Source organism: Eumetopias jubatus, unplaced genomic scaffold (assembly GCF_037043125.1).
Source record: "Eumetopias jubatus isolate StellerSeaLion01/CBP00866 unplaced genomic scaffold, mEumJub1_p1.0 scaffold_1, whole genome shotgun sequence".
In the NCBI taxonomy this organism is placed as follows: Eukaryota; Metazoa; Chordata; class Mammalia; order Carnivora; family Otariidae; genus Eumetopias; species Eumetopias jubatus.
In genome coordinates, this window is record NW_028274807.1 from 102,179,019 (window position 1) to 102,204,221 (window position 25,203).

Here is a 25,203-nt window from a genome sequence, read left to right on the forward strand (position 1 = left end):
ATCAAGAGTCCAGACACTTAACTGACTAAGCCACCGAAGTGCCCCTGTCATAAATTTTTTAAACCAGTAACATAAGGCTTATAAAAATAAAGATACAAAGATACAAAGAATAAGAACTCTTGGTCTCACCTCACACATGAATCATGCGAGATGAGATAGAGTTATGTATGTTTGTTAAAAATTAAAAGTTTGGTTTTGGATATAAGTTTGAGATCTTTAGTTAGACATATGAGTATTACTTTGTGACTTGCTATTTCTACATCTGCCCAGGCATATGCAGTCACTAGAAAGAATGAGAAGAACTTACACATAGAGCTTAAACTTGTATTGTTTCTGAAATTCTGAATGTTTTACAGTAAGCATGTATCCATGTGTTAGGTGAGCTTAAAATGAGAAAACCACATGTTAAAAAATAAGAGAATGGTTACAGGATGTGATAGAAAAATGTTGTGGTCATTAGAAATAATGAAAAAGATCTACTGTATTATACCACCATGGAACGGCTCTAAAAATCTATAAATTAAGTAAACAAAAATAAGGTAAAGACAGAATAAGTAGGTAAGTGTGTCAGAAACACAGTAAAATCTAACAGTGTGTATTTAGAGAAAGACTGGATGGATAGGATGAATGGATGGGAAGACACCTTCCCCTCCTTTTAAGCAGGTGAATTTACTAGCCTTGTACATGTATTACTTCTTTAAGTGTCATGATTCATATGGGAGGTGAGCTTATGGGTTGGTTCTTTTATTCTTTGTATCTTTGGATTCTTATAAATGTTACAGTTTTAAAAAATTTTTATCTAATATAGAAAATCATGTCTATAATATGATCTTTATTATGAGTAAAGTATGACTGTTTACATATGACTAGAAGAAAAGATTATGGGATATACATTAAAATGTTAATAGTCATTTTCTTCGGTGATGGAAATTGAGGTGATTTTTTAAAAATATTTTTCTTTAATTTCTTGTAGACTATGAGAAGACAACGAAATGAAGTTGTAGTTGAATTAAGGAAGGTGAGTCTGCATAATATTGAGTACTTCCAAGCATAATTCTAAACAACAGTACAGGATATATAGAAGATACTAAATGTATGTTAATCCCAAGTGCCTACCATTTCTTTTTTTTTTTTTGAAAACTGAAGGGTTTTGACTAAACTTAAGCAGGCTATTAAAGTTGGCAAGATACAACTTGGCCACTCTCTGTAAATGGAGATAAACGAGTTATATGGTGTTTTTCTTTAATAATTTATATAAAGTGAAAGTCTTTTCTATACAGTTATACTAAATAGTTCTGCTATTTACAGGTGTAGTTATACCCTGAAAAGAACTTGTTCTACTTATAAATTTAATCAACTTTTCAAGTATTAAAATTGGTTATATTTCATGTGTGTAAAAAAAAAAAAAAAGGTTGGGAATATATCTTTAAATTTGTTCCACACATTTTAAGTGAAATTTAAGTGACCGTTGATTTTTGTAAGGCATTGTTGATTTTTGTCTGATTTTGAATTGCCCAACTTTTGCTTTGACTTTGTTTTTAGGTGATAAAGAGAAGCTCCCAGATGATGTATAAAATGGTTTAGTACTTTTAAACAAATATATATGTTTGGTTCTGGCTTAAACTGTACACTTTTTTAATCAAAAAAAATTTTTTTTTAGTTTGCTTTTACATAGTTCACGGTTCATTAAAAATGTAATATTTGGGGCTTGGGGCTCAAATTAGTGTTGCTTAAGTGTTTGAATCACAATTTGGTTTAATTTTTTGCATTTTACTTTTAAAAGTCACTTCCCATTTCAGTTTGTAGGCACAGGATTGCCTATCCTTTGTATGAAAGTATTTAGCTTTTTTTAACTAAAGTTCTTTTTTTGATATATATATTTTTTTAAGAATAAAAGAGATGAGCATCTCTTAAAGAGAAGGAATGTACCACATGAAGATATCTGTGAAGATTCTGATATAGATGGCGATTATAGAGTGGTAAGTTATTGTTACTCTGTTAACTTAAAAACTACCAGTGAAAAATTTTACATAAGTGTAGAATTTTAAGGTGACTTTTTAACTTAGTTTTCTCTTCAATTTTTTTCACAGCAAAATACCTCTCTAGAAGCTATTGTTCAAGTAAGTTGAGTTTTTTCCCCCTCTCTTCATTTGTATTTCTAATTATTATGTATCTATATCAAAAATCGTTTTAATTTTTTATAGAATGCTTCAAGTGATAACCAAGGAATTCAATTAAGTGCAGTTCAAGCTGCTAGGTAAGTTAAATTTTGAGGACATATTTAAATTTTATAACTTACCCAGGAGTTCTGTTTGAGTTTCCACTGTATAGTAGTACTGTCACTCATACTGACTTTGATGACAAACAATAAAGAACAGTCCATAGACCATCTACGTTTACTGCAAAATTTTTTCTCTGATCTAGGTATTAAAATTGGTAGCAGTTTTCTAAACTCACAAATAAACAAGTTTCAGCTTGCGTAGCACGTACAGATGCTAGGGAAGAGTTGTTTTGATAGGTTATTGCTATCAACTAATAGAAAAACATCATAAAACTTCACTTTTTATTAACAGGTTTAATTTTATAAAAAGATTTTTTTATCTCCTTCCCAGGTAGCTAATTCTTTTCACAATCCCTATTTTAATCAAATCATAAATTGATTTATAAGCTTACTGTCACAGTGTACAGGCAAGTAGACATTAAGATTTAGGGCTATAAAGTTTCCCAGTGTACTTCCAGGTAGGAATATTAAGTTATTTTGCATATTTCTGCTGTGAAATCTATGTTCTCGAGTTGTATGCTCCTGTATTTTAAAGGGGGAACCAGAGAAACTTCTGGGACCTTTGTATTAAGGCATGGTTGTCTCATAGTATCATACAGTCTTTGCTTTCTGTATTTATGAATATAATAGTAATGCTCTGTGTTATTATTAGTAGGACACAGACACTTAAGTAATTGATCCTATTCATAGAATTTCCTAGTGGGAGAAGATTTCACTGGTCCATCCAATATCTTAGCTAGTATTTGAATCCTTTATAAAAAAAATTTATTAGAGTTTTCCTACTTTTTGTATTCATTTTAAATAACCTAAAACAGATAAGAAAATTACAGAGTTAGCAGTGTTGCCTACTATAGGTAAAAGAACTTCTTAGGACTTGGTTATGTAGGAAGAAAATTCACAGAAGTATTCACATCTTAAAATGGCAAATTAATATTTATAAATGATTAAGAAATTGATACATTATGCTCACCATTTTCAGAGTTGATTATTTGAGTTTTGGAGCAGCTTTTCTCAACAGTTCTAAATAAAGCCTTAAGGCCCCTAAGGCCGATATTCTCGAATTTTTTTATGGTCTTTGGATCCTTAGGAGATCCTGAGACAACTTTATGGGTATACAAGATCAAACCCATTTTCACAATAATACTAAGACTTTGTTTGCCTTTTTCTAATGTGTTAACAATTTACACTGATGTTGGAAAAGCAACTGTGACTAAAACTTGATGGTACCTTAGCGCAAATCAATTAGACAGTGGCACCAAACTGGTTCTGTATTATATTTTGTAGATATTGTATGCACCATTGTGCACTCAGAAGAAAGAAGGCCATTTCTAAATCTTTAAGAATGTCCTCAATGTAGTAGAAACAAGTTCTTTTATTAAATCTGGAACCTAGATTAAGATGGACTGGGCTATTTCCTACTTTGTGCTAAGAACTGTGGCATGTGCTGTGGAAAATACTGTGAAAAAGCATGTGGTATAATTCTTGCTATGTAAGAACTCTGGAACCTAATTGAGAAGGCAAAGGTATATTAAAAATAGGGTGATAACAGCAAATGTAAATATGCTGTGTAAATGTTCTTGGAATTCAGAGAGGATAGAGTGAAAACTTACAAACTGAAATGGACTTTGAATAGATAGAGCTTGAATAGATAGAAAAGAGGGTATTCCAAGTGTGGGGAATAGGATGTGAAGAGCCTGGAAATGAGATTGAAATGGTAAGACAGACAACTGTTCTATTGTTGAATTACAGAGAGTGAGATTGGTCAGTTAGGTAAGATGGAGCCAACTTGTGGAGGACAAGGAGGTTACGTTCATTGGGTAGTAAATATGCAGCCATTCCTTGGTTTATATAGGGGAATGATCTGATTAAGCTTTCATAAACATGGCTGTGCAGGGTATTCACATGGGTGAGGACTTGTGTTATCTCTATGTCAAATATGAATTTGAATTTAATTATATATATCATTAAATTTCACAAGAGTATGTATATCTCTCATAGGAAGCTTTTGTCCAGTGATCGAAATCCACCAATTGATGACTTAATAAAATCTGGAATATTGCCTATTTTAGTCCATTGTCTTGAAAGAGATGACAAGTAAGTACATTATTTTAAGAGGTAATTTAGAATGTATCCTTTGCAGAAGACAAGATTTTCTAGTAGTTTGGTCTTTAAAGAAAAAAGGAAGGGGCTATAAGAGTTGAAAAGCCAGTGATAGTGCAGGGTGTGTTTACCCCAAGAGGTGAACATAAAGGCCAAAGAGGAACTTGAGAATGATACATTGAACTTTTTTTTTAAAAGATTTTATTTATTTATTTGACAGAGAGAGAGAGAGAGAGACACAGCGAGAGAGTGAACACAAGCAGAGAGAGTGGGAGAGGGAGAAGCAGGCCTCCCGCCGAGCAGGGAGCCCAATGCTGGGCTCAATCCCAGGACCCTAGGATCATGACCTGAGCTGACGGCAGATGCTTAACAACTGAGCCACCCACGCACCCCAAGAATGATACATTGAACTTTTAAGCTCTGAAAATTGGCAAAAACTAGCTTGGCTGATAAGTACTTGAGAAAACTATTTGGGTAGTCATATGCAGGTATCTAAATAAAGAGTTTTTGGGGCGCCTGGATGGCTCAGTTGGTTAAGCGTCTGCCTTCAGCTCAGGTCATGATCCCTGGGTCCTGGGATCAAGCTCCCTGCTTAGCAGGGAGCCTACTTCTCCCTCTCCTTCTGCCCCTCCTCCCCACCCCCGTCCTGTTCGTGTTCTTGTGCACTCTCTCTCTCTCAAATGAAGAAATAAAATCTTAATTAAAAAAAAAAAGTTTTTACTAAAAATAGGTGGGACACCTGAGGAAATTGTATGCTTTTTATACTGAGAAGATACTGTAAATAGTCACTGGAGGTTTATTTTTTTATTTTTATTTTTTAAAGATTTATTTATTTGAGAGAGTGAGAGTGAGAGAGAATGCATGAGAGGGGAGAGGGTCAGAGGGAGAAGCAGGCTCCCCTCCGAGCAGGGAGCCCAATGCGGGACTCGATCCCGGGACTCCAGGATCATGACCTGAGCCGAAAGCAGTCGCTTAACCAGCTGAGCCACCCAGGCGCCCGTTACTGGAGGTTTAAAAAAAGTGCTGGATGCATAGATAGATACCTTTGAAACAAAATATTTAATACTTTAAAAAATGCTTGAGGGAGAAATGGTTGGTAGATACTAGATTTGGGCCAGTGTAAAAATCCTTACTGTTTAACATTATTTGTTCTTTGTAGTCCTTCCTTACAGTTTGAAGCTGCATGGGCTCTGACAAACATTGCATCTGGAACCTCGGAACAGACTCAAGCAGTAGTTCAGTCCAGTAAGTTGGTGATTAACATAAAAAAAGAAGTTAGTAAAAAAAAAAAATAGTGATTCTCTTAAAAGAATAAAGCTATTTATATTATAAAATAATAGCTACCCAATCACAGGGTAGTTGAAATAGGCCAACTTAAGTATGTTATTTTGATCATGTTGTTCCAGTGACTGATATTTTCTATTTTCAAAAATTCATTTGATGCTAAATCTGAAAACATTTCCTAATTATAGTAGCAGATTACATTATTGTAGTTACACTTTATTTATAGGACATCATAGAAATAAAGGTGTTTTTCCCATTGCCATACTACCTCTTGGCTTCTCTTAATGAGATTTTCATCATATGCTTTGGAGAAATCTTTTATAAAGTAGTCCTGTTGAAAAATGGCTTGAAATTTTTTCATAGTTATTATAATAGCATTGTTTTTCTTTTATGTTCCAAGAGAGGTAAGTGGGAAATTATTATTGGAAGTAATAACCTGAGTGTATCATTTTCATGAATACTATTTAATTCTTCTATCAAAGAAATTAATAATTTTAAAGAAGGTACTTTTAAAGTGCTCTTCACACACGTATAAGCAGTATGCTTGTGTAAGCTTGTTAAAATCTTAAGCATTAATTTCTATATGGTTTTAAAGGGGAACAAAGGTGTTATCCAAGTAAACATTTAATTATGTAGACATTTCTGTTGTAATATTACATAGAATATTAATGCTACCTTAAGTCATGATAAAACTGGCTTAATTTGGGGTTTAAATGGGTTTTGTTTTTGGCTTTTGGTTTTATTTTGTATAATTGATTAGTAAATTTTATAATCTCAAAACAATGTTTTAAGCTCTCACTCTTTTTCCTTTCTGTTTTATGTGGCTTTTTCAAGATTAGAAGGAGCCTTAGAATTTGTTTTAACACTGCCAATCTGTCTTGTTTTACCAGATATAATATGAATGATTTTTTGAGTAAAGCATGATTGATCTACATGTACTTAAATAACATTTTTCAAAGTACTATCAGAAGAAAGAAAAAATAGAAGAATCATTTGTTCATTGTAGTAGTATTCTGTTCAGATACAGACCTTTCTCTGTGTTTTCCATCCTTGTTATAAAGCAAGGATGTTGTAAAGCCACAGAACCACTTTCTGATTCAGAAGGTCTCATGTGGTACAGGAATCACTGGCCTGCCTAAAGACCCATGTGATGTTATATTTTTTTAATTGAGGTATAATTGACATATATAGCATTAAATTAGTTTTAGACGTACAACGTAATGACTTGAAGTGTATACACCAAGACATGATCACAGTAAGTCTAGTTTCTCCTATCATCCTATCAAATTACATAATATGCAGTACAGTATTACTGACTACAGTCACCATGCTTTACATTTCATTCCCATGACTTGTTTTATGATTGGATGTTTGTACATCTTAACCCCCTTCTATTTCACCCACCTCGCAAAAGCCCTCCCCTCTGTCAACCATGAATCTGTTCTCTGCATCTATGAATTTTTGTTTCGTTTGTTCGTTTTGTTTTTTAGATTCCACTTATTAGTGAAATCATACATTATTTGTCTCTCTTTTCTGACTTATTTCACTTAGTACCTCAAGGTCCATTGATGTCCTGATTACAAGTATTTCATTTTTTGGTAATGGCTGAGAAGTATTCCATTGTGTCTGTGTACGTATGTACACACATCTTACCCATCCATCCATCATTGGACACTTTGGTTGTTTCCATATATTGGCTGTTGTGAATTATTTGGTAATGAACATAAGGGTGCATATATCTTCAAAGGTTCTAAGTGGTTTCACCATAAGCATATTTGCTGAAAGCATTTTTCCTCACATAACTAATTGGCCATAAGGCAATTTTGCCATAAAAGATACAAGAATAACTGGTTGACAGTTTGATTTGATGGTTTCTTGGTTTCGTCAGCTAGCTGACAGTTTGCTTTCATGTCTGCATTGACACAGTACTCCCATTTTTATATTAAATAAATCTTAGCCCTTGTAGTAGTCTGTACAGTGGCATAGAGTTTTGAACCCACATTTCTCATAGAACTTTGGAACATCTGTCAGTAGACGTGGTAATATGCTGAGAACAGAGAACAGTGTAGAAGACTTTCACACTGCAGTACAAAGCTGTTACAAATATGCATCCTTGTATTTAGAAACTGATACCTCTCTTATGGAAGAAAGAAATTTTAGCAAAAAATGAAAACGTGATGCCAGATGAAGAGATGAATCAACAAGCAAAAAATTATATATATATATAATGTTATGAAAGGGAAACTTTGAGGACAAGTGCTTAGGTACAGTCTGCAGAATAAAAATCAATTATTTGCATAGAATTGCATGAATCTACATACATTTTAAATGTGTTCAGATGTTTTATATTTTGCAATAAAGTCTTGTTAATTTTGTTAATGCATGTTTCATATTTCATTATGTCCTTTTTAATGGATGTCTTTTATTTTTGTGATTTTATCTTTTATGGCATAATTGCCATACGGCAAATTAGTTATAGGGTGAAAGTGTTTGCGGCAAAGATGCTTATGGTGAAAATACTGGGAACTGTTCTTAAATTTGTTTTCATTTGCTTCAGATAAATACCCAGAAGTGGAATTGCTGGATCCTATATTTTTAGTTTCTGTATTAGTTTCTTCTATTTTTAGTTTTTTTATTAGCCTCCATACTATTTTCCATAGTGGCTGCACCAATTTATATGCCCACTGGCGGTGCACGAGAGTACCCTTTTTTCCACATCCTGTCCAACATTTGTTATTTCTTGTCTTTTTGATTCTAGCCATTCTGACTGGCGTGAGGTGGCATCTCATTATGGTTTTGATTTGCATTTCCCTGATGATTAGTGATGTTGAGCATCTTTTCATATGTCTGTTGGTCATGTGTATGCCAGTGCTTTCAGCACTTTGAATATATCATACCATTCTTTTCTGGCCTGCAAACTTTATTCTGAAAAGTCTCTGATAGTCTTATGGGGCTTGTCTTGTACACAACAAGTTGTTGTTCTATTGCCACTTTTAAGATACTCTCTTTATCTTTAACTCTTGACATTTGAATTATAATGTGTCTTGGTGTGGCTCTTTTTGGGTTCATTGTGTTTGGAACTTTCCTGGCTTCCCAGATCTGGGTATCTCTTTCCTTCCCCAAGTTGAGATAGTTTTTAGCCATTATTTCTTCAGACAAGTTTTCTGTATCTTTCTCTAGACTCACTTCTCTTTCTGGGACCCCATTATGGGAACGTTGTTCCACTTGATGTTGTCCTGTAGGTCCCTTAAGCTATCTTCACTTTCTAAAATTCTTTTTTGTTTCGCTGCTCTGTTTAGGTGAGTTCCACTGCATTGTCTTCCAGGTCACTGATCCTTTCTTCTGCTTTGTCCTTATCTGTTGTTGAATGCCTCTACTGTATCTTTCAGTTCAGTTACTGTGTTCTTCAGCTCTGTGACTTTTGTTTGGTACTTTCTTATATTTTCTATCTGTTGAAATTTTTTCTGCATTCATCCATTTTCTCCCGAGTTTGGGGAGCATCTTTATGACCATTTTTTTGAACTTCTTATCAGGTAAATTAGCTCCATTTCAGTAAGGTTTTTTCTGGGGTTTTGTTTTGTTCTTTTCTTCAGTTTACTTATTTAACTTGATTTTCTGTGTTTGTTTTTACGTACTAGGTGAAACAGCTACCTCTCCCAGTCTTGAATGATCACAGGAAGACAGCATGTGTTTCAGTCAGCTGTCTGTGCTATACTTTGGGGGTGGTAGCCTGCCACAGATTGTTTCACTCCTATGGAGCCCAGAAATGCAAAAGACCCCCCTGTCCCCCCCCCAGCTACCAGTGCCAGGCATTCAAGGGGTGTCCCTTATGTGGCCTTTGTGCTCCTGCCAGTTTTGGCAGGGCCAAAGGGGCGTGCCAGGCCAGGATGAGCCATCCCACTGGGTTTGGTGTGGTGGAGCTGTAGCAGTGCTCTGCACTGGAGAGTACAGGGGTGGTGCAAGTATCATTAGCAAGGTAGAGTGTGTAAAAAATGGCGCCTGCCAGTACCTCCATCCCTGGAGAAAGGTCCAGCAGACCCTCATCCCTTAGGCAGTTGCTTTAAACTTAGCCAGTGAACCTCCTTTGCATATGCTCTAGGCACTTTTCAGCCCACTGCTTTTGTGCTGAATCCTGGGGCATGTGGGCAAGTAATCTCTTAAGAGCGTAGTCCTGGTTTCTTACAGCCCTTTGGGTCTCTTGGACATTACCCTGTTGGTTTTTCTTTTTTTTAAAGATTTTATTTATTTACTTGAGAGAGAGAATGAGATCGAGAAGAGGGAGCATGAGAGGGGGGAGGGTCAGAGGGAGAAGTAGACTCCCCACTGAGCGGGGAGCCCAATGTGGGACTCGATTCTGGGACTCCAGGATCATGACCTGAGCCGAAGGCAGCCCCCTAACCAACTGAGCCACCCAGGCGCCCCTACCCTGTTGGTTTTTAAAGCCAGACATTTGGGGAGTTTGTCTCTGGTGTAGGTCTCAAGGGTTCTTGTGCCTGATTTGGGGCTCTAACCCCTGGCTCTTCAGGGATATGCTCCATATTTATGAAATCCCTCCTGCTTGTGGGTCACTGCTAGGTTATAGGGCATGGCTTTGTTAGGAGCATAGTCTGCCTCTCCTGTCCATCTCAGTGTGACCTTTTTATCCTTTGTTGTGGAGGAGCTGTTCCGCTAGTTCTATAGGAAGCATTATTGTATATGTAGCTATAGATTTGGTGTGTCCATGGTAGGTGAGGTCAGCCACCATCTTGAACTGCACCCTCCTGTTACTTTAAATTTCTGTATTTAAAACTTACTTCAATAGTTGGGAGTCCCTTTTTGTTTTCTAAGTTTGAGAATAATGCTTGAATCTATAAGGAATGAATTATTTATTTTTAGGAATTGATTTTTAATTTGGAATTTTATTCAGGTTTAATTATGAATGAAAATTTACTAGCTCAATTTGATATTTGTATGTTAAAACAGATTTTGGTGCTGAATAAGTGGTTTGCTGATGACAAATTTTCCACTACTGTTACTGTAGTGAAAATCATTTAATAAATATATATTTTAAATATATTTTTGATAGGTTCCTTTCTTAGATTTCAGCAAAGAAAAGATTGATTTTTGGTTTAGAGTATAGTATCCTCAGTCCTTTTTTTTTTTTCTTCAATATTATTGAGATGTAATTGACCTCTAAGACTGTCTTTAAACTTAAATGTTAATTTATGTTTTCATCCTTCAGATGCCGTGCCACTTTTCCTGAGGCTTCTACATTCACCCCATCAAAACGTCTGTGAGCAAGCAGTGTGGGCCCTGGGAAATATCATAGGTTTGTATAAAACTTGTAATACTAGTTCAACAATTGTTATCATATACTGTGTAATAAAAATGACTACTAGTAGTCAAAAAAGAAAAACAGTTTTTTTCAGGACTGGATTTTTGTGAAATAATTTATAGAAATTATAGTTGTTTTAAGTATAAACCTATAATAAACAGGATGAATGTTTTTGTTGCTTATCTTTTTGTATATAGTCAACTTTTTTTTTTAGTATATAGTCAACTCTTAATTATTTGAATAATTAGGAAATATGTATGTGATAATAGATCTCCTCTCCCTCCTTTATTATGTTGATGGATTCATTTTATTCCCTAACTCTCTCCATTGTCATAGAAACTAATAAGAAAAAAGGAGGATGCACAATGTAAAACAATTTTTCTCTATAATGACAGTTCTTAAAAAGAGTCTTAATTGAAATTTTTACTATCTTTCCTGGATTTTAGTACAGTAAAATACAATAATGTTATCCATTATCATCATGAGGTCATCATACAGGAGGTGTTTGTAGCTTATAGACAGTGTCATTAAATGTTGAATACCATGATTATCCTACCTTTCAGGTTTTCTCTGACATAATTGTAAGAAGAATTTATAATTAAAGACAATTCTAATATTTCAAGATTTGTTTTTAAACTAGAGACGAACTTTACCCAAACTCAAAAATTTGAAGAGCTATCCTCCAGTGAGTGGAGAATGGAAAAAAATCTGGGGTCTGAACTGTATTATGTCCCTTGATGTTAGAGTTTATTGTTCTTGCATGGAAGTAGTCGATACTACTTTCATGTACCTCTTCTATATTACTCTTTGGGGGCCATGATAGAATGCAGGGGATGGTTAGTTCCACAATTAGGAGTTTTAAAATGGGAGAATTTCTCTGTAAACTGTTCTTCACATATGGTATATTGCTATTAGGAATGCTATCTTTTGTGTATCCAGATTCCTTCACCCCTTTGCTTTTATACCAGATTTTAGATTTAGAACTATTAATGCAGCATCTTGATCTTTGGTTTTTAATTCCAGTGACATTGTAGAATAATTAGGATACATGGATGCCAAAAGAATAGGCATTTTTATCTCCAAATATTACAGTGCAAGGAAAAGGGTCTTCTTTTATAGAATGTAATACTTAACAGGGCTTTAATGCTAGAAATTACAGTGATGCTATAGATACAGAAATTACATTTGGCATTTCTCTAAGGCAGTGATTCTCAAACTTTAGCCTGCTTTCAGAATCATTTGAAAGGGCTTCTTAAAACCCAGAATTCTGGATCCACAGAGGTTTTTTAACAGGGCCAAAATTTTTTAATAGGACCAGAAATTACTGTGGGAATCACTCCTCTAGGGATATTGGTTCATCCCCTCCTTTTTTTGACATGGTTTATTTTTTAATTTTATTTTGGATATAGTTTTTTTTAGTGTGTAGAGTAATATCTTAACTACTTTATGTTGCTTCTCTTGGCTCAGAGACCTAAAATGAGAACTTGGTTATTATCTAAAACTTCTGTATAAAACTAAATAGTGTATCTAGTTAAAATACAGAAAGCAGCATATTGAACCAGTGTTTTATGTTTTCTGAATTGCTTATTGTCAGTGTATTTTATTGAATTAATCACTCCTTCCTACAGGTGATGGGCCACAGTGTAGAGATTATGTCATAAGTCTTGGAGTTGTGAAACCTTTACTTTCCTTCATAAGTCCATCTATTCCTATAACATTCTTAAGAAATGTTACTTGGGTAATGGTCAACTTATGTCGTCACAAAGATCCACCACCCCCAATGGAAACCATTCAGGAGGTAAACAGATGTTTTGTTTTTTGTTTTTTAACTAAACTAGATACCATTAGGTATATGTTTTTAAATCTATATATTTCTTTCTTCAGATTCTTCCAGCTCTTTGTGTCTTAATTCATCACACAGACGTAAATGTGAGTATTTTTTACGTGTATAATATGTATGTCTAGGGTTGCCCTTATGACATGGAGAAGAAAATGTTATACTGGACATAATGTTCGTGTACTCAATTAGATTTTTCCATTTCAAGAGTTGTAATAACATAGCTTGCTATTATTATATTTACTTTGTGTTTACCTATATCACAAAATATAATTTACAGTGAAGAAATCAAGCCTAACTATATTTTGGTATGGGCAATAGCATATGTGGAGAATTGGGGGGAGTAAAAACTCGTTTTGGAAGTTCTTAAAAGTTGCCAGTTAGTGATCTCTCTCACTAAAATTATATCTTTTGATTGGTCAAGAGCCTTTTATAGAAGCTCATTTTGATGGCGTGGCCAGTGAGAGAATACATAGGCCTAATAATATTTCATTTTTTGAAAGATAAAAGGAAATATTTGTGCCTTTATGCGTGAGTTTGTATTCGTATGCATACATCAATCCAAGAACATCAGTTGCTCTTTAATTTATTTTTACTATATTTTTCCATCTACGATGACTTTGATAGTGGTTTCACATGTTATAGAGAGAACTCATAAATATCCAAACAAGAAAAAAAACTAGTGCAGACTAGATTTTAAGCATAATAAATATACCTTACTCATTCTCACCAACACAGATGGCAAAGGAAAAAGCACCTCAGGAAGTATAAATGAGGTGGAAAACTGACTGCTTATAAAACCAGCTTCGCCATCATTGTGTTAGAAAAGCTAGGAGTATGACAGGTAAAGGAAATCACAGGAATACAATGCATAGCAACATTCAGGAACTTTGGTTCCCTAAAAACAGCTTGGTGTGATGACCAGTGTTTGATAAGCTGCTTCATTCCTTTTCAGTTTCTAGGGTAATACCATTTTTCCAGGATCTCTCTAAAGCATATGGAACAAATTAAAGTTAGAATTATACTACATCGAGCAGTGACATAATGTATAAAATTCATTAGATGAACATGATCCTTGCTCTAAAGATATTTTGTTTTAGATCCTGATAGTCTAGAATCCTTTATATATATATATATATATGTATATATATAAGCCATTTTGGGGTTTGGCTCCTTAGTGTCAAGTGTTTTTATTAAATTACAGATTTTAATATTTTACTTTTAATTAAGTTCCACGGAAGATTAATTTCAAACTTTATACCTCTACCAAAAAACCAGACATCTTGGTTGACCTTATTCAGAGATTGTATTGTGTTCTTTCCACCTGTTTACCCCAATCCAGTTGAGATTGTAACTCTGCCTTTTGCAGAGAAGGCAGATTGCATCTGCCTTCAGCTCAGGTTTTCTTGCTTTTAATGTATCTTGAATTTTTCAAGCCAGTCTCATTGTTCTTTAGTAGCACATTTACTAAGTAGTTTACTATATAATAATGTTTACTAAAAATACAGTCTTCTTAGGTAAACACTTAGCAGCAAATTCTTAAACCAGACCATAAAAGAAGTAAAAAATAAATAAATAAAACTGCTTCCACAAAGCATAGTGAAACACTGAAATTACACGGTGGTAGTTATAATTAGTAAATTTGCCATAGAATATTAACTTTGATACAAGAAGTATATGTGAGCTCAAGTCTATTTAAATTGTGATTTTGATGTGAGCATATTCATGATGTTTAGTGTTAGGCCCTTTAAAAAAATTATATCTGGATTTTATGTACAGTCATGGAGAAGTAACTTGAAATATATTGCCTATATCAACAAATTTTGGCATATGTTGGGACTCTGGAAAAAAGATTTACATTTGTAAATTGAAATTTAGTTCTTTCACATATTTTGATACCACTTTATGTGTGTGAATTCTTTCATTTGGTGTCTTCTTTTTAGATTAAAAATAGCCAAAGAACTTTCTTGAGTTTTTGAAAGGAACAATGGCAAAGTGTTGTTTTCTCCTTCTAGGAGATTCTCAGATGTTTTAAACATAACATTGGTTTAGAATTTAAAAGGTTTCAGACCTTTCTGACTTGTCTTTTGATACATACATAGTTCATATTCCAGAAAGGCTTCAGAAGTAAAGTTCCAGGCACAATTATTATTCCTGTGTCTTTGTCAGTAACTGTGCTATTTATGCAACAGTTTAACAGTTGTCATACTTCCTCTTGGATATAATTTCTAATTATGATTTAATGCAAAAGAAAGATGAAACACAATGGCCTGCTGAACTTCACAATAAGGTTCATTAAAAATTATAACATTTTGGGGCACCTGGGTGGCTCAGTTGTTAAGCATCTGCCTTCAGCTCAGGTCATGATCCCAAGGTCCTGGGATCGAGCCCCGCATCGGTCTCCCTGCTTGGCGGGAAACCTGCTTCTCCCTCTCCCACTCCCCCTGCTTGTGTTCCATCTCTCGCTGTCTCTCTCTGTCAAATAAATAAATAAAATATTTTTTAAAATTACAATATTTCATTTGATGTTAATAAAAATAACATTTAAAATAGTTTAATTTTTAGTATAATTTAATTGCAGTGGGGTTTTTTTATAAATAGTTTTGGCAGATGCTGTAAATTATGCATTTTCTTTTTTTTACTAGAACGTTTTTTATTATGGATCATACGACTGACCCATGGTTGCTTTTAATGTCTTGATCTGCAGCTGTGGGATGCTTCCACTATGAGAAGTTGCCTCCAGTTTTATAAGGCAAAGCAAACTGGTTGGAAAAGATGAAACTACTGTACTTCTAATACTGAAATACTGGCTTTAGACATACCTACATGATACCAGTGATACTAGAAAACAACTTGAATGTATACATCTAGCCCCAGTGTTTTGAATCACTGTGTATGTTGACTACATTCAGTATTTACAATTATATGTACTTACTACATGTCTTTGGACCTGTTACGCCTCAGTGTGAGCATTTGAGAAAGACAATGTCTTTTTCTCCTATTTCATGTATAGTGTAGTGTGTATCTTAGTGAATTAAGACTGGATACTAACCTGTGGTTGGGATCATACTTAAGTGAAGCATCCTAAATATGGCTAAAAGATGCACATACTTGATACATTCAGAGATAGATGATGATGTTTAGTATTATAGAGCAGATTAAGATTTCAGTGAATTGAGGTGAGACAAGAAGAAAGAAGGTCGTGAAACAATCATAGATTAGTTAACTATAACTAAGTTAACTATAGTTAAGAATTATTAAAGTGACAAAATATTCAAAGGTTGTTTGAATTTTCATTTTATCCATTAGATATTGGTAGATACAGTCTGGGCCCTCTCTTACCTTACTGATGCTGGCAATGAACAGATACAGATGGTAATAGACTCTGGAATAGTCCCTCACTTGGTTCCTCTGCTCAGCCACCAGGAAGTTAAAGTTCAGGTGAGTTTGTTGTTGATAATAATACAAGGTGTTTTGTTTTGTTTACCACTAATTTGCTTTAAGCATGGCATTCAAAAATAGACAATTGCATTAGTTCAAAGTATATTTCTAGCCTTATAACACATCTTTTTTTAAATCTTTTTTTCTTTATTGAAGTATAGTTGACACACAATGTTACATTAGTTTCAGGTATAGAACATAGTGATCCAGCTTCTCTATAAGTTATGCTATGCTCATCACAAGTGTAGCTACCATCTGTCACAATATAATGCTATTGCAGTACCACTGACTGTATTCCCTATGCTGTACTGTGTATCCCTTGACTTAATCATCAAATTACTGGAAGCCTCTATCTCCCACTCCCCTTCACCCATTTTGCCTATCCCCCCACCTCTCTCCTCTCTGGCAAACATCAATTTGTTCTCTGTATTTATGGGTCTGTTTCTGCTTTTTGTTTGTTCATTTTGTTTTTTAGATTCCACATATAGGTGAAATCATACGGTATTTTTCTTTCTCTGATTTACTTCACCTAGCATAATACTCTATAGGTCCATCCATGTGGTTGTACATGGTAAGGTTTCATTCTCTTTATGGTTAATACTCCATTGGTGTGTGTGTATGTATACACACACACGCACACATAGCACGTTTTTATCCATTCATCTGTCGATGGACACTTGGGTTGCTTTCATATCTTGGCTATTGTAAGTAATGCCACAGTAAACATAGGGGTGCATATATCTTTTTGAAATAAAATAAGAACATATCTTTGAAAAGAGTGAGGTATTAAATCCGCATTTTAAAGGTGGAGAGAGTGAGGTAAGATCACTATAGGTTAACAAGAACCTTCCCCCGCTCCCCTTCCCTTTCCCTACACCCCACCAAAAACCCCACCCCAGGGCATCTCCTTTATAGTTTACTGATTACTAATGCAGACCTAGGAAATTCGTATGTTAACTTGGGTGGCATTTGAAATAAGTACTGATACTTTATTTTTTTTCTATTCTTTTTATTTTTCTTCATTTTTCCTACTCTTTTCCTTTTCTTCCCCCCCCCCTTTTTTTAACTCTCCATACTGTACTGGGCGAGCTTAGTTAATGCATCGTTTCATTGGCGCTGTGATTGATAAAGGCTTTATACTGAAATATGCTGCTTAGGGGCTTCCTAAATTGTTTCCTTTTAGTTATTTAAAATCTTTTTTTAATGGGGCACCTGGGTGGCTCAGTTGGTTAAGCATCTGACTTCATCTCAGGTCATGATCTCTGGGTCCTGGGTCCTGGGACCAAGCTGCCAGGCAGTTCCTTGCTCAGTGGGGAGTCTGCTTGTCCCTCTCCCACCCCTTCTAACCCTCCCTCCCCCGTTCTCTCTCTCTCAAATAAATAAAATCCTTTTTAACTTTGTGTTATCCTTTTATTATTTTTAAATCCTTCCATATAAATATCCTGCATCTAGAAAGCCAAAAGAGAGAGGGTGAGAAGTTCACACAAATATTACAAGTAGTAACTGTCAAACTGCAGTGGTAAAGGGAGATAGAGAAGCTTTCCTATGCTTTTGAGGTAAATAGTATGCTTTAATCATATGATGACTTACAGTCTGTTAGCAGTAGCATAAGGAAAACCGTTAACCTAATTAACTATTTCTCAACCCTGGGTGGACATTAAAATCAGCTGTGAAGCTTGAAGAAAAAAAAATTTATTTCCCTTGCTTGACCCCTAGAGATTCTGTTTTAATAAATCTGGGATATTTCCTAGAAACCTGGGCTTTAAAAAGCTCTTCAGGGGCGCCTGGGTGGCTCAGTTGGTTAAGCGACTGCCTTCGGCTCGCGTCATAATCCTGGAGTCCTGGGATTGAGTCCCACATTGGGCTCCCTGCTCAGCAGGGAATCTGCTTCTCCCTCTGACCCTCTTCCTTCTTGTGCTCTCTCTCATTCTCTCTCTCTCTCAAATAAGTAAATAAAATCTTTAAAAATAAATAAATAAAAAGCTCTTCAGATGATACTCATGGACAATTGGAATGGAGAACACAAACCTTAAAAATTTAAAGCTGTTTAAGGAAAGAGGGAACATTTAGCTGAATTCAGGAATAGAATAGTTTGCCATTTAGGTGTATTTGTGGCTCATTTAAAATATTTTAATAGGGGCACCTAACTGGCTCAGAGGAGCATGTGACTCTTGATCTCAGGGTAGTAGTTTAAGCCCCATGTTAGGTGTAGAGATTTCTTAAAAATAAACTTAAAAAAAAAGTTAACAGAATATTCATACTAGATATCATTAAGTTTGCATTTCTTAAGCATGGTACTTATGTCTCGGTATGGGTATTTGTTTTTGGTTTTTTTTCAGAATGCACCATTAGTTTTAAATTGGATTTCATTCAGAAATAGGGTTGGAATTTTTCTTTAGCAGCTCTCAATGTTCTGTACTTTACATGACATCTAGTAGAGGTTTTTAAAATTTTTTTCAACTTTAACTCCATAATTTAGGAAAAGAGAATAATTGTAATGAACCTCCATGTAGATTTCCTCTATATCCCTGCTCACTCCCTCCCCCCCAAATTATTTTGACACATCCCAGATAGCATATAATTTCATACAGCTTCTCTTAAAAAATAAGGCTATGGGGGCACCTGGGTGGCTCAGTCGTTAAGCGTCTGCCTTCGGCTCAGGTCATGATCCCAGCGTCCTGGGATCAAGCCCCACATCGGGCTCCCTGCTCCGTGGGAAACCTGCTTCTCCCTCTCCCACTCCCCCTGCTTGTGTTCCCTCTCTCGCTGTGTCTCTGTGTGTCAAATAAATAAATTTAAAAAAATAAGACTATGTGTTTTTACATAACCACAGTACTGTTAGAGTATTTTTAAAATTTTAATATTAAAACCCAGTCAGTATCCAGATTTTACTGATTGCTTCATATTTTTTCACGGTTTGACCAAATCAGTCTCTAATTGACACATTGCATTTGGTAGCTTTGTCTTTGTTTCTTTATGTTACAATTTTCTTTTATTTTTTCTTTCCCCTTTTAAATTTGTTAAAGAAGCTGTGTCACTACAAAACATTTTTAAAAGAAATTAAAGAAGACCTAAATAAATGGAAAGACATCCATGTTCATAGATTAGAAGACAGTGCTGTTAGGTTGGCAGTGCTCCTCACATTTACCTACAGGTTAAATGCAGTTCCTGTTGGGGCACCTGGGTGGCTCAGTCAGTTAAGCATCTGCCTTCAGCTCAGGTCATGATCCCAGGGTCCTAGGATGGAGCCCTGTCCTGTGTCAGACTCCCTGCTCAGTGGGGAGCCTACTTCTCCTTCTGCCCCTCTCTCCGCTCATTCTCTCTCTCAAATAAAATAAAATAAAAAGACTCCAGATACAAACCCATACATTTATGATCAATTGATTTTCAACAAAGATGCCAAGAAAATTCAGTTAGCAAAGAATAGTCTTTTGAACAAATGGATCTGAGACTACTGAATATCTACATGTAAACAAATGAAATTAGACGACCCCTATATGTAAAAATTAGCTCAAAATAGATCAAACACCTAAATATAAGAGCTAAAAGTGCAAATCTCTTAGAAGAAAACATAGGCATAAATTTTCATGACCTTGGATTAGGCAGCAAATTTTTTAGATATGATACGAGAAGTACAAGCAACCAAGGAGAAAAATAAATTGGACTTCACCAAAATTAAAAACTTGTGCTTCTAAGGAGACCATCAAGGAAGTAAAAAGACAACCCACAGAATGGAAGGGAGTATTTGCAAATCATATATCTGAAAAGGGACTTGGATCCAAAATACATAAAGAATTCTTACAACTCAACAATAAAAAGACAAATGATCCCATTACAAATTGGCAAAATATTTAAATACAGTTATCCAGAGAAGACATACAAATCGTCAGTAAGCACATGAGAAGATGTTCAACATTATTAGTCATGAAGGAAATGCAGATCAAAGCTGCAATGAAATACCGCTTCATACACACCGGGATGGTATAATCAAAAAGACATTAACAAGTTTTGACAAGAGAAAGTGGAATCCTTATACACCTATAGAAATATAAAATGGTACAGCATCTTTGGAATACAGTGTGACACTACCTCAAAAAGTTAGATACAGAGTTACTGTATAATCCTGCATGTTCCACTCCCAGGTATATATAAACCCAAGAGAACTGAAAGCACATGTTCACCCAAAAGCTGGCACACGTTTATGGCACTATTATTTATAATAGCCAGTGAAAACCAAATGTTTATCCACTAATGAATAGTTAAAATATATTCCATTTATGTATAACTGGAATATTATTTGGCCATGAAAAGGAATGAAGTATCTATACATGGTACAACATGAATGGACCTTGAAAGCATTATGTTAAGTGAAGGAAGCCAGACAAAAAAGGCCACCTACAGGGGCGCCTGGGTGGCTCAGTTGGTTAAGCGACTGCCTTCGGCTCAGGTCATGATCCTGGAGTCCCAGGATCGAGTCCCACATCGGGCTTCCTGCTCGGCAGGGAGTCTGCTTCTCCCTCTGATCCTCTTCCCTCTCGTGCTTTCTATCTCTCGTTCTCTCTGTCTCTCAAATAAATAAATAAAATCTTTAAAAAAAAAAAAAAAAAAAAAGGCCACCTACGTCTGATTCCAATTATATGAAATGTCTGGAATAGGCAAATTCAGAGACGTCTCAGGCATAGTAGCTGTCTTCCCCCACCCCAGGGTGCGGGGAAATGGGAGTGACTACTGATGGTTACAGATACCCCTTTTTGATGTGATAAAAATGTTCTGGAATTACCTATTATGGTTGCACAACTTTGAATATATAAGAACCACTGAATTTTACACTTCAAAAGGGTAAATTTTTTGTTATATAAATTATATCTCAATTGAGAGGGGGAAACGGAGTCATTTGTCTTGTAAATGTTAAAATTAGCCTCCCAAAAAGCTTTAACTTGACAGAAAAAGACCTAATACAACTATAAAAAATAATTGATAACTCAAATTCATATGATAGTGAAATCTCATACTAAGCAGGTTCCTGCTCTCCAGAAGAGCACTGTTTTTGTTTGTAATTTATTGAAACACTGAATCAGAAATCTAAAGTACTTACTGTCTTTATGGCCCTAATTACTATAAAAAATTACCCTTGTTTGTTTCTTGACTGCCTTCTACAATAATGTAAGTAAGCTCCTTAACCCTGTCCTCTTCACTCCTCTGTTCCTAAATCGGTATCAGACACAACTTGCTCAAAAACAGTAGGTTGGCATGAATGAAAGTGTATCTTTCATAGTAGAACGTCTTATTAAATCTTCTGTTTTAGACTGCAGCACTTCGAGCTGTGGGCAACATTGTTACTGGAACCGATGAGCAAACACAAGTAGTTTTGAACTGTGATGCTCTTTCACACTTCCCAGCACTTCTGACACATCCCAAAGAGAAAATTAATAAAGTAAGTATTTTTAAATACTTAATAAGTAACACAAAATATTCAGCAGTTTTCATTTGTAAAATTAGGGATTCAGAAGTATCTATAATGATTAATATAAACCGTCATTTAGACATCAAGAGAAGATAGAATATTTTATTCTTTATAACATGGATTTCTATGATTTTCTGTATATAAAACCAGTTGTAAACAATGCAAATTTGGCTCTCTTGGAAATGATGAAATAGAGATAATTGGGTGTTGAATGTTGTGTGATTGGAAAATTTTAATGTGTGAGTTAAGTAAGCTTAATATTTATAGATAATAGAGTGTGTGTGTGTGTTTGTGTGTGTCCTCGCTCATGGAGGCTATTGAAAGGGGGCACTGATTGGTGATGCTGATATTGGAGTGCATCTGAGGCTGTTGTAGAAATACACAGGCCGTTGATTACAACATTGCCGATGATTATAACCCAAGAACAGCTCACCTAAGTAGCCTAGCACCCTACAGTCTCTAACAGGTTCATTAAACATGGTCCTGTGATCTGATCCAAAAGAGCATACTTCACATTAGCTAATACTAATAGTTTCGGGAATAAAATTTGTTTACTAATTTTTTTTAATAGAGAAAATGTTTCCCTTTACATTGATTAATGTAATAAATTTATTATGTCTGATAAATGACAGTAATATCCTACATAGGATATGAGGTTGATATTTTGTTTTATTTCATGCTAACTGGTCTCAGTGTGCATTTATTATCTATGAAACTTGTGAAACACTTGACTACCTTCATCTTGGCAAAAGCAGTAAGCACCACTAAAGTGTAAAGGGTAGCATAAAAAGATCCTTAAGGTAGACCAATGAAGCAATCAAACATCTGGTTCCACTTTAGCTCTTGAGAGAAGTGGTGCAGTGAATGACTTACAAATAAGTATACTAAACAATCCACTATTTAGATTTGCCAACTTTGGCTAACATTCTTGATCACAATAGAATAGAGAAAAAGCACATTGTGTGAAGGGGATGCTAAGTCTCATTTACAGTAGTTTTGGGATTTGTATCTGTATTACAGCTCATGGATTCCTTAGTATTTGTTCAGACAAGCTTCTTTTGAGTCTTACGTTTGGAAACATTGCTTTCAAGAATTTTTCAGAAGGGTTAGTTCATCATGACTTGGATTAGGGCCATTAACAATTTGTTCAAAGAAAATACAGAATGTGGGGGGATAGAGGAGTTGAGATTCCTGAAATTTTTATTATGGAACTCATTCCATAATAAAATCATTTGAATATTGTAACAAATGTAGTGAATTTAGTAAAGATGCAGATTTTAATTTTTAATGAGAAATATTGAAGGGGTCTTGTTCTGCAGGAAGCAGTGTGGTTCCTCTCTAACATCACCGCAGGAAATCAGCAGCAGGTTCAAGCAGTAATTGATGCCAATCTTGTACCAATGATAATACACCTTTTGGATAAGGTAAGAAAATCATCTTGTATATAATCTGAGTAAGAGGAAAAGGATTTAAATTTAACAAATTATGTGATTATATACCTCTGTTTGTTTGATTAGAACCTACACAGTGGCACGAATACTACAGTAAAGTAGTAGTAATGTGAAAACTTTGAACCTAGCAGTTTTTACATATAAAAAACATTTCTTTTTAGAACCCCTGACCCTTCTTCTGTATCATTCCTTTACCAATATTACCATTATCCTGGGATTTATTAAAAATACATTATTACTATTTTAAAAAACACACTATTGATGATAATCATAATTATTACTGCTGATTATAAATGCTTATGTATTGTTCTCATCACTCCACATGTATTATTTCATATAATTCTGCAACTCCATGAGCTTAAGAATTACCCCTTTTGACAGATGAAGAAACTATGGTATAGACAAATAAATTGTCCAAAATCAAACAGCAACTAAGTGTGCTATTTAATCATATGCTGTATCATCACTCATGCTTACATTAACGTTTGCGAAAGAGACAATTTAAAATGTCATAGTCACAGCATGAGGGTTTTTTCTAAATATTAATCAGTAATTAGAAAATAACTCTATGTTCTTTCCCTCCATGTTTTCTACAAACTGGTAGTAAAGGCTTAGTTTCCTATGAACTGGTAGAGCCAGTTCAGTTTTTTAGGCAAGGCTTAATGCACTACTCTGTATTTCCTAATGATTTGTATCAGAAGGCATATACTGTTTGTCCCATATCTCCAAATGTCCTACATCTGTCCTCTTCAGATTGATGAGTGAGCTCAGGTGTTACGAGCCTACTCCAATTGATTGTTATAAACCTAGCCATCAATCTTTCACTAGTGGTTTTCAGGTAGTCATTAATGATCATTGTGTGGATCCCTTATTTTACCAGGAACTGCAAAATGGTGACTTTCTAATTCTGTCGTTCTTTATGTATTAACTTTGATTTTTCAATAAAAAGCTTTTTTCATGGCGCCTGGGTGGCTCAGTCAGTTAAGCATCTACCTTCAGCTCAGATCATGATCCCAGGGTCCTGGAATTGAGCCCCATGTCAGGATTCCTGCTCGGCGGGAGCCTGCTTCTCCCTCTCCTCCCCTCTTACGGTCTCTCTCCCTATCTCTGTCACTATCTATCTCTCTCTAAATAAATAAAATCTTAAAAAAAAATAAAAAACTTTTTTCTTTATCAGCTATTGGTTTACTCTGAAATATGTTTCATATAAGAAGGGCAAGATAAATTCTCATTATCACTTAGTTTTTGTTTTGTTGTTATGGGGGAGGTGAGTGTGTGCGTTTAAGTAGGCTCCGTTCACGGCTTGAACTCACGACCCTGAGATCAAGACCTGAACTGAGATGAAAAATCATATGCCTAACCCACTGAGCCACCCAGGCATCCCATTATTCACTCAGTTTTTAGAATAACATGGTTCCCTAACAACCTCAAAAGGACACTAGGATGGAATTTTTAGTGTCATTAGGACGTTATGAATTCTTATATATATTTTGTAAGTTTTAGTCCATTGTAGGTATTTTTTCTAGCAGATTGTCCCTAACCAATGGGAATCTCTTAAATTTAGCACCTGTGTCTTTTTTACATCACCCCAGTAGTTTTTGAGATGAGAGCTTCCTACCTTTTGCATATGACACAGTTCTCAAGCTTATTTTATGTATTTTCTGACTTAGACTTTCCAGGGTGTCTGTCCTTTTAGGTAGCAGACAGTATATAAGTATCATAGTTCAGGGCTTAAGGATGATAATTGCTACAAGGTTGTCATTGTTCCTAGTGAACAAAATGGGTGATAATGTGTTTGATTTTGTTTGGTTTTGTTTTTAGAAAATAGAAAATAGGGATGCCTCATGTGACTCTTGATCTTCAGGGTCATGAGTTCAAGCCCCACCTTGGGCATGGAGCCTACTTTAAAAAAAAAAAAAGTAGAAAATATATAGTAATTTTGTGAACATGAGAACTAAAAAGATTACAGTATATATTGAGATATATAAAATTTATCAAAATAACAAGATCATATTGCCACTGACAACCTGA

At 35.0% G+C, this 25,203-nt stretch overlaps 1 protein-coding gene and 1 non-coding gene across 3 annotated transcripts in view; both read left to right on the forward strand.

The window, feature by feature from the left end:
• The window catches only part of KPNA4 (karyopherin subunit alpha 4), a 57,644-nt gene that overhangs the window by 22,066 nt on the left and 10,375 nt on the right, over positions 1-25,203 (forward strand). For both annotated transcript variants that reach the window (XM_028103114.2, XM_088025606.1), the window contains exons 2-13: positions 974-1,018; positions 1,890-1,979; positions 2,091-2,120; positions 2,205-2,257; positions 4,280-4,375; positions 5,541-5,626; positions 10,887-10,973; positions 12,608-12,777; positions 12,864-12,908; positions 16,126-16,257; positions 21,563-21,691; positions 23,041-23,145. In XM_028103114.2, coding sequence (XP_027958915.1) covers positions 974-1,018; positions 1,890-1,979; positions 2,091-2,120; positions 2,205-2,257; positions 4,280-4,375; positions 5,541-5,626; positions 10,887-10,973; positions 12,608-12,777; positions 12,864-12,908; positions 16,126-16,257; positions 21,563-21,691; positions 23,041-23,145 — 1,068 coding nt within the window. The remainder of the gene's footprint in view (positions 1-973; positions 1,019-1,889; positions 1,980-2,090; positions 2,121-2,204; positions 2,258-4,279; positions 4,376-5,540; positions 5,627-10,886; positions 10,974-12,607; positions 12,778-12,863; positions 12,909-16,125; positions 16,258-21,562; positions 21,692-23,040; positions 23,146-25,203) is intronic.
• On the forward strand, positions 21,899-22,220 carry LOC114209180 (small Cajal body-specific RNA 7). The gene has a single exon (XR_003609276.1).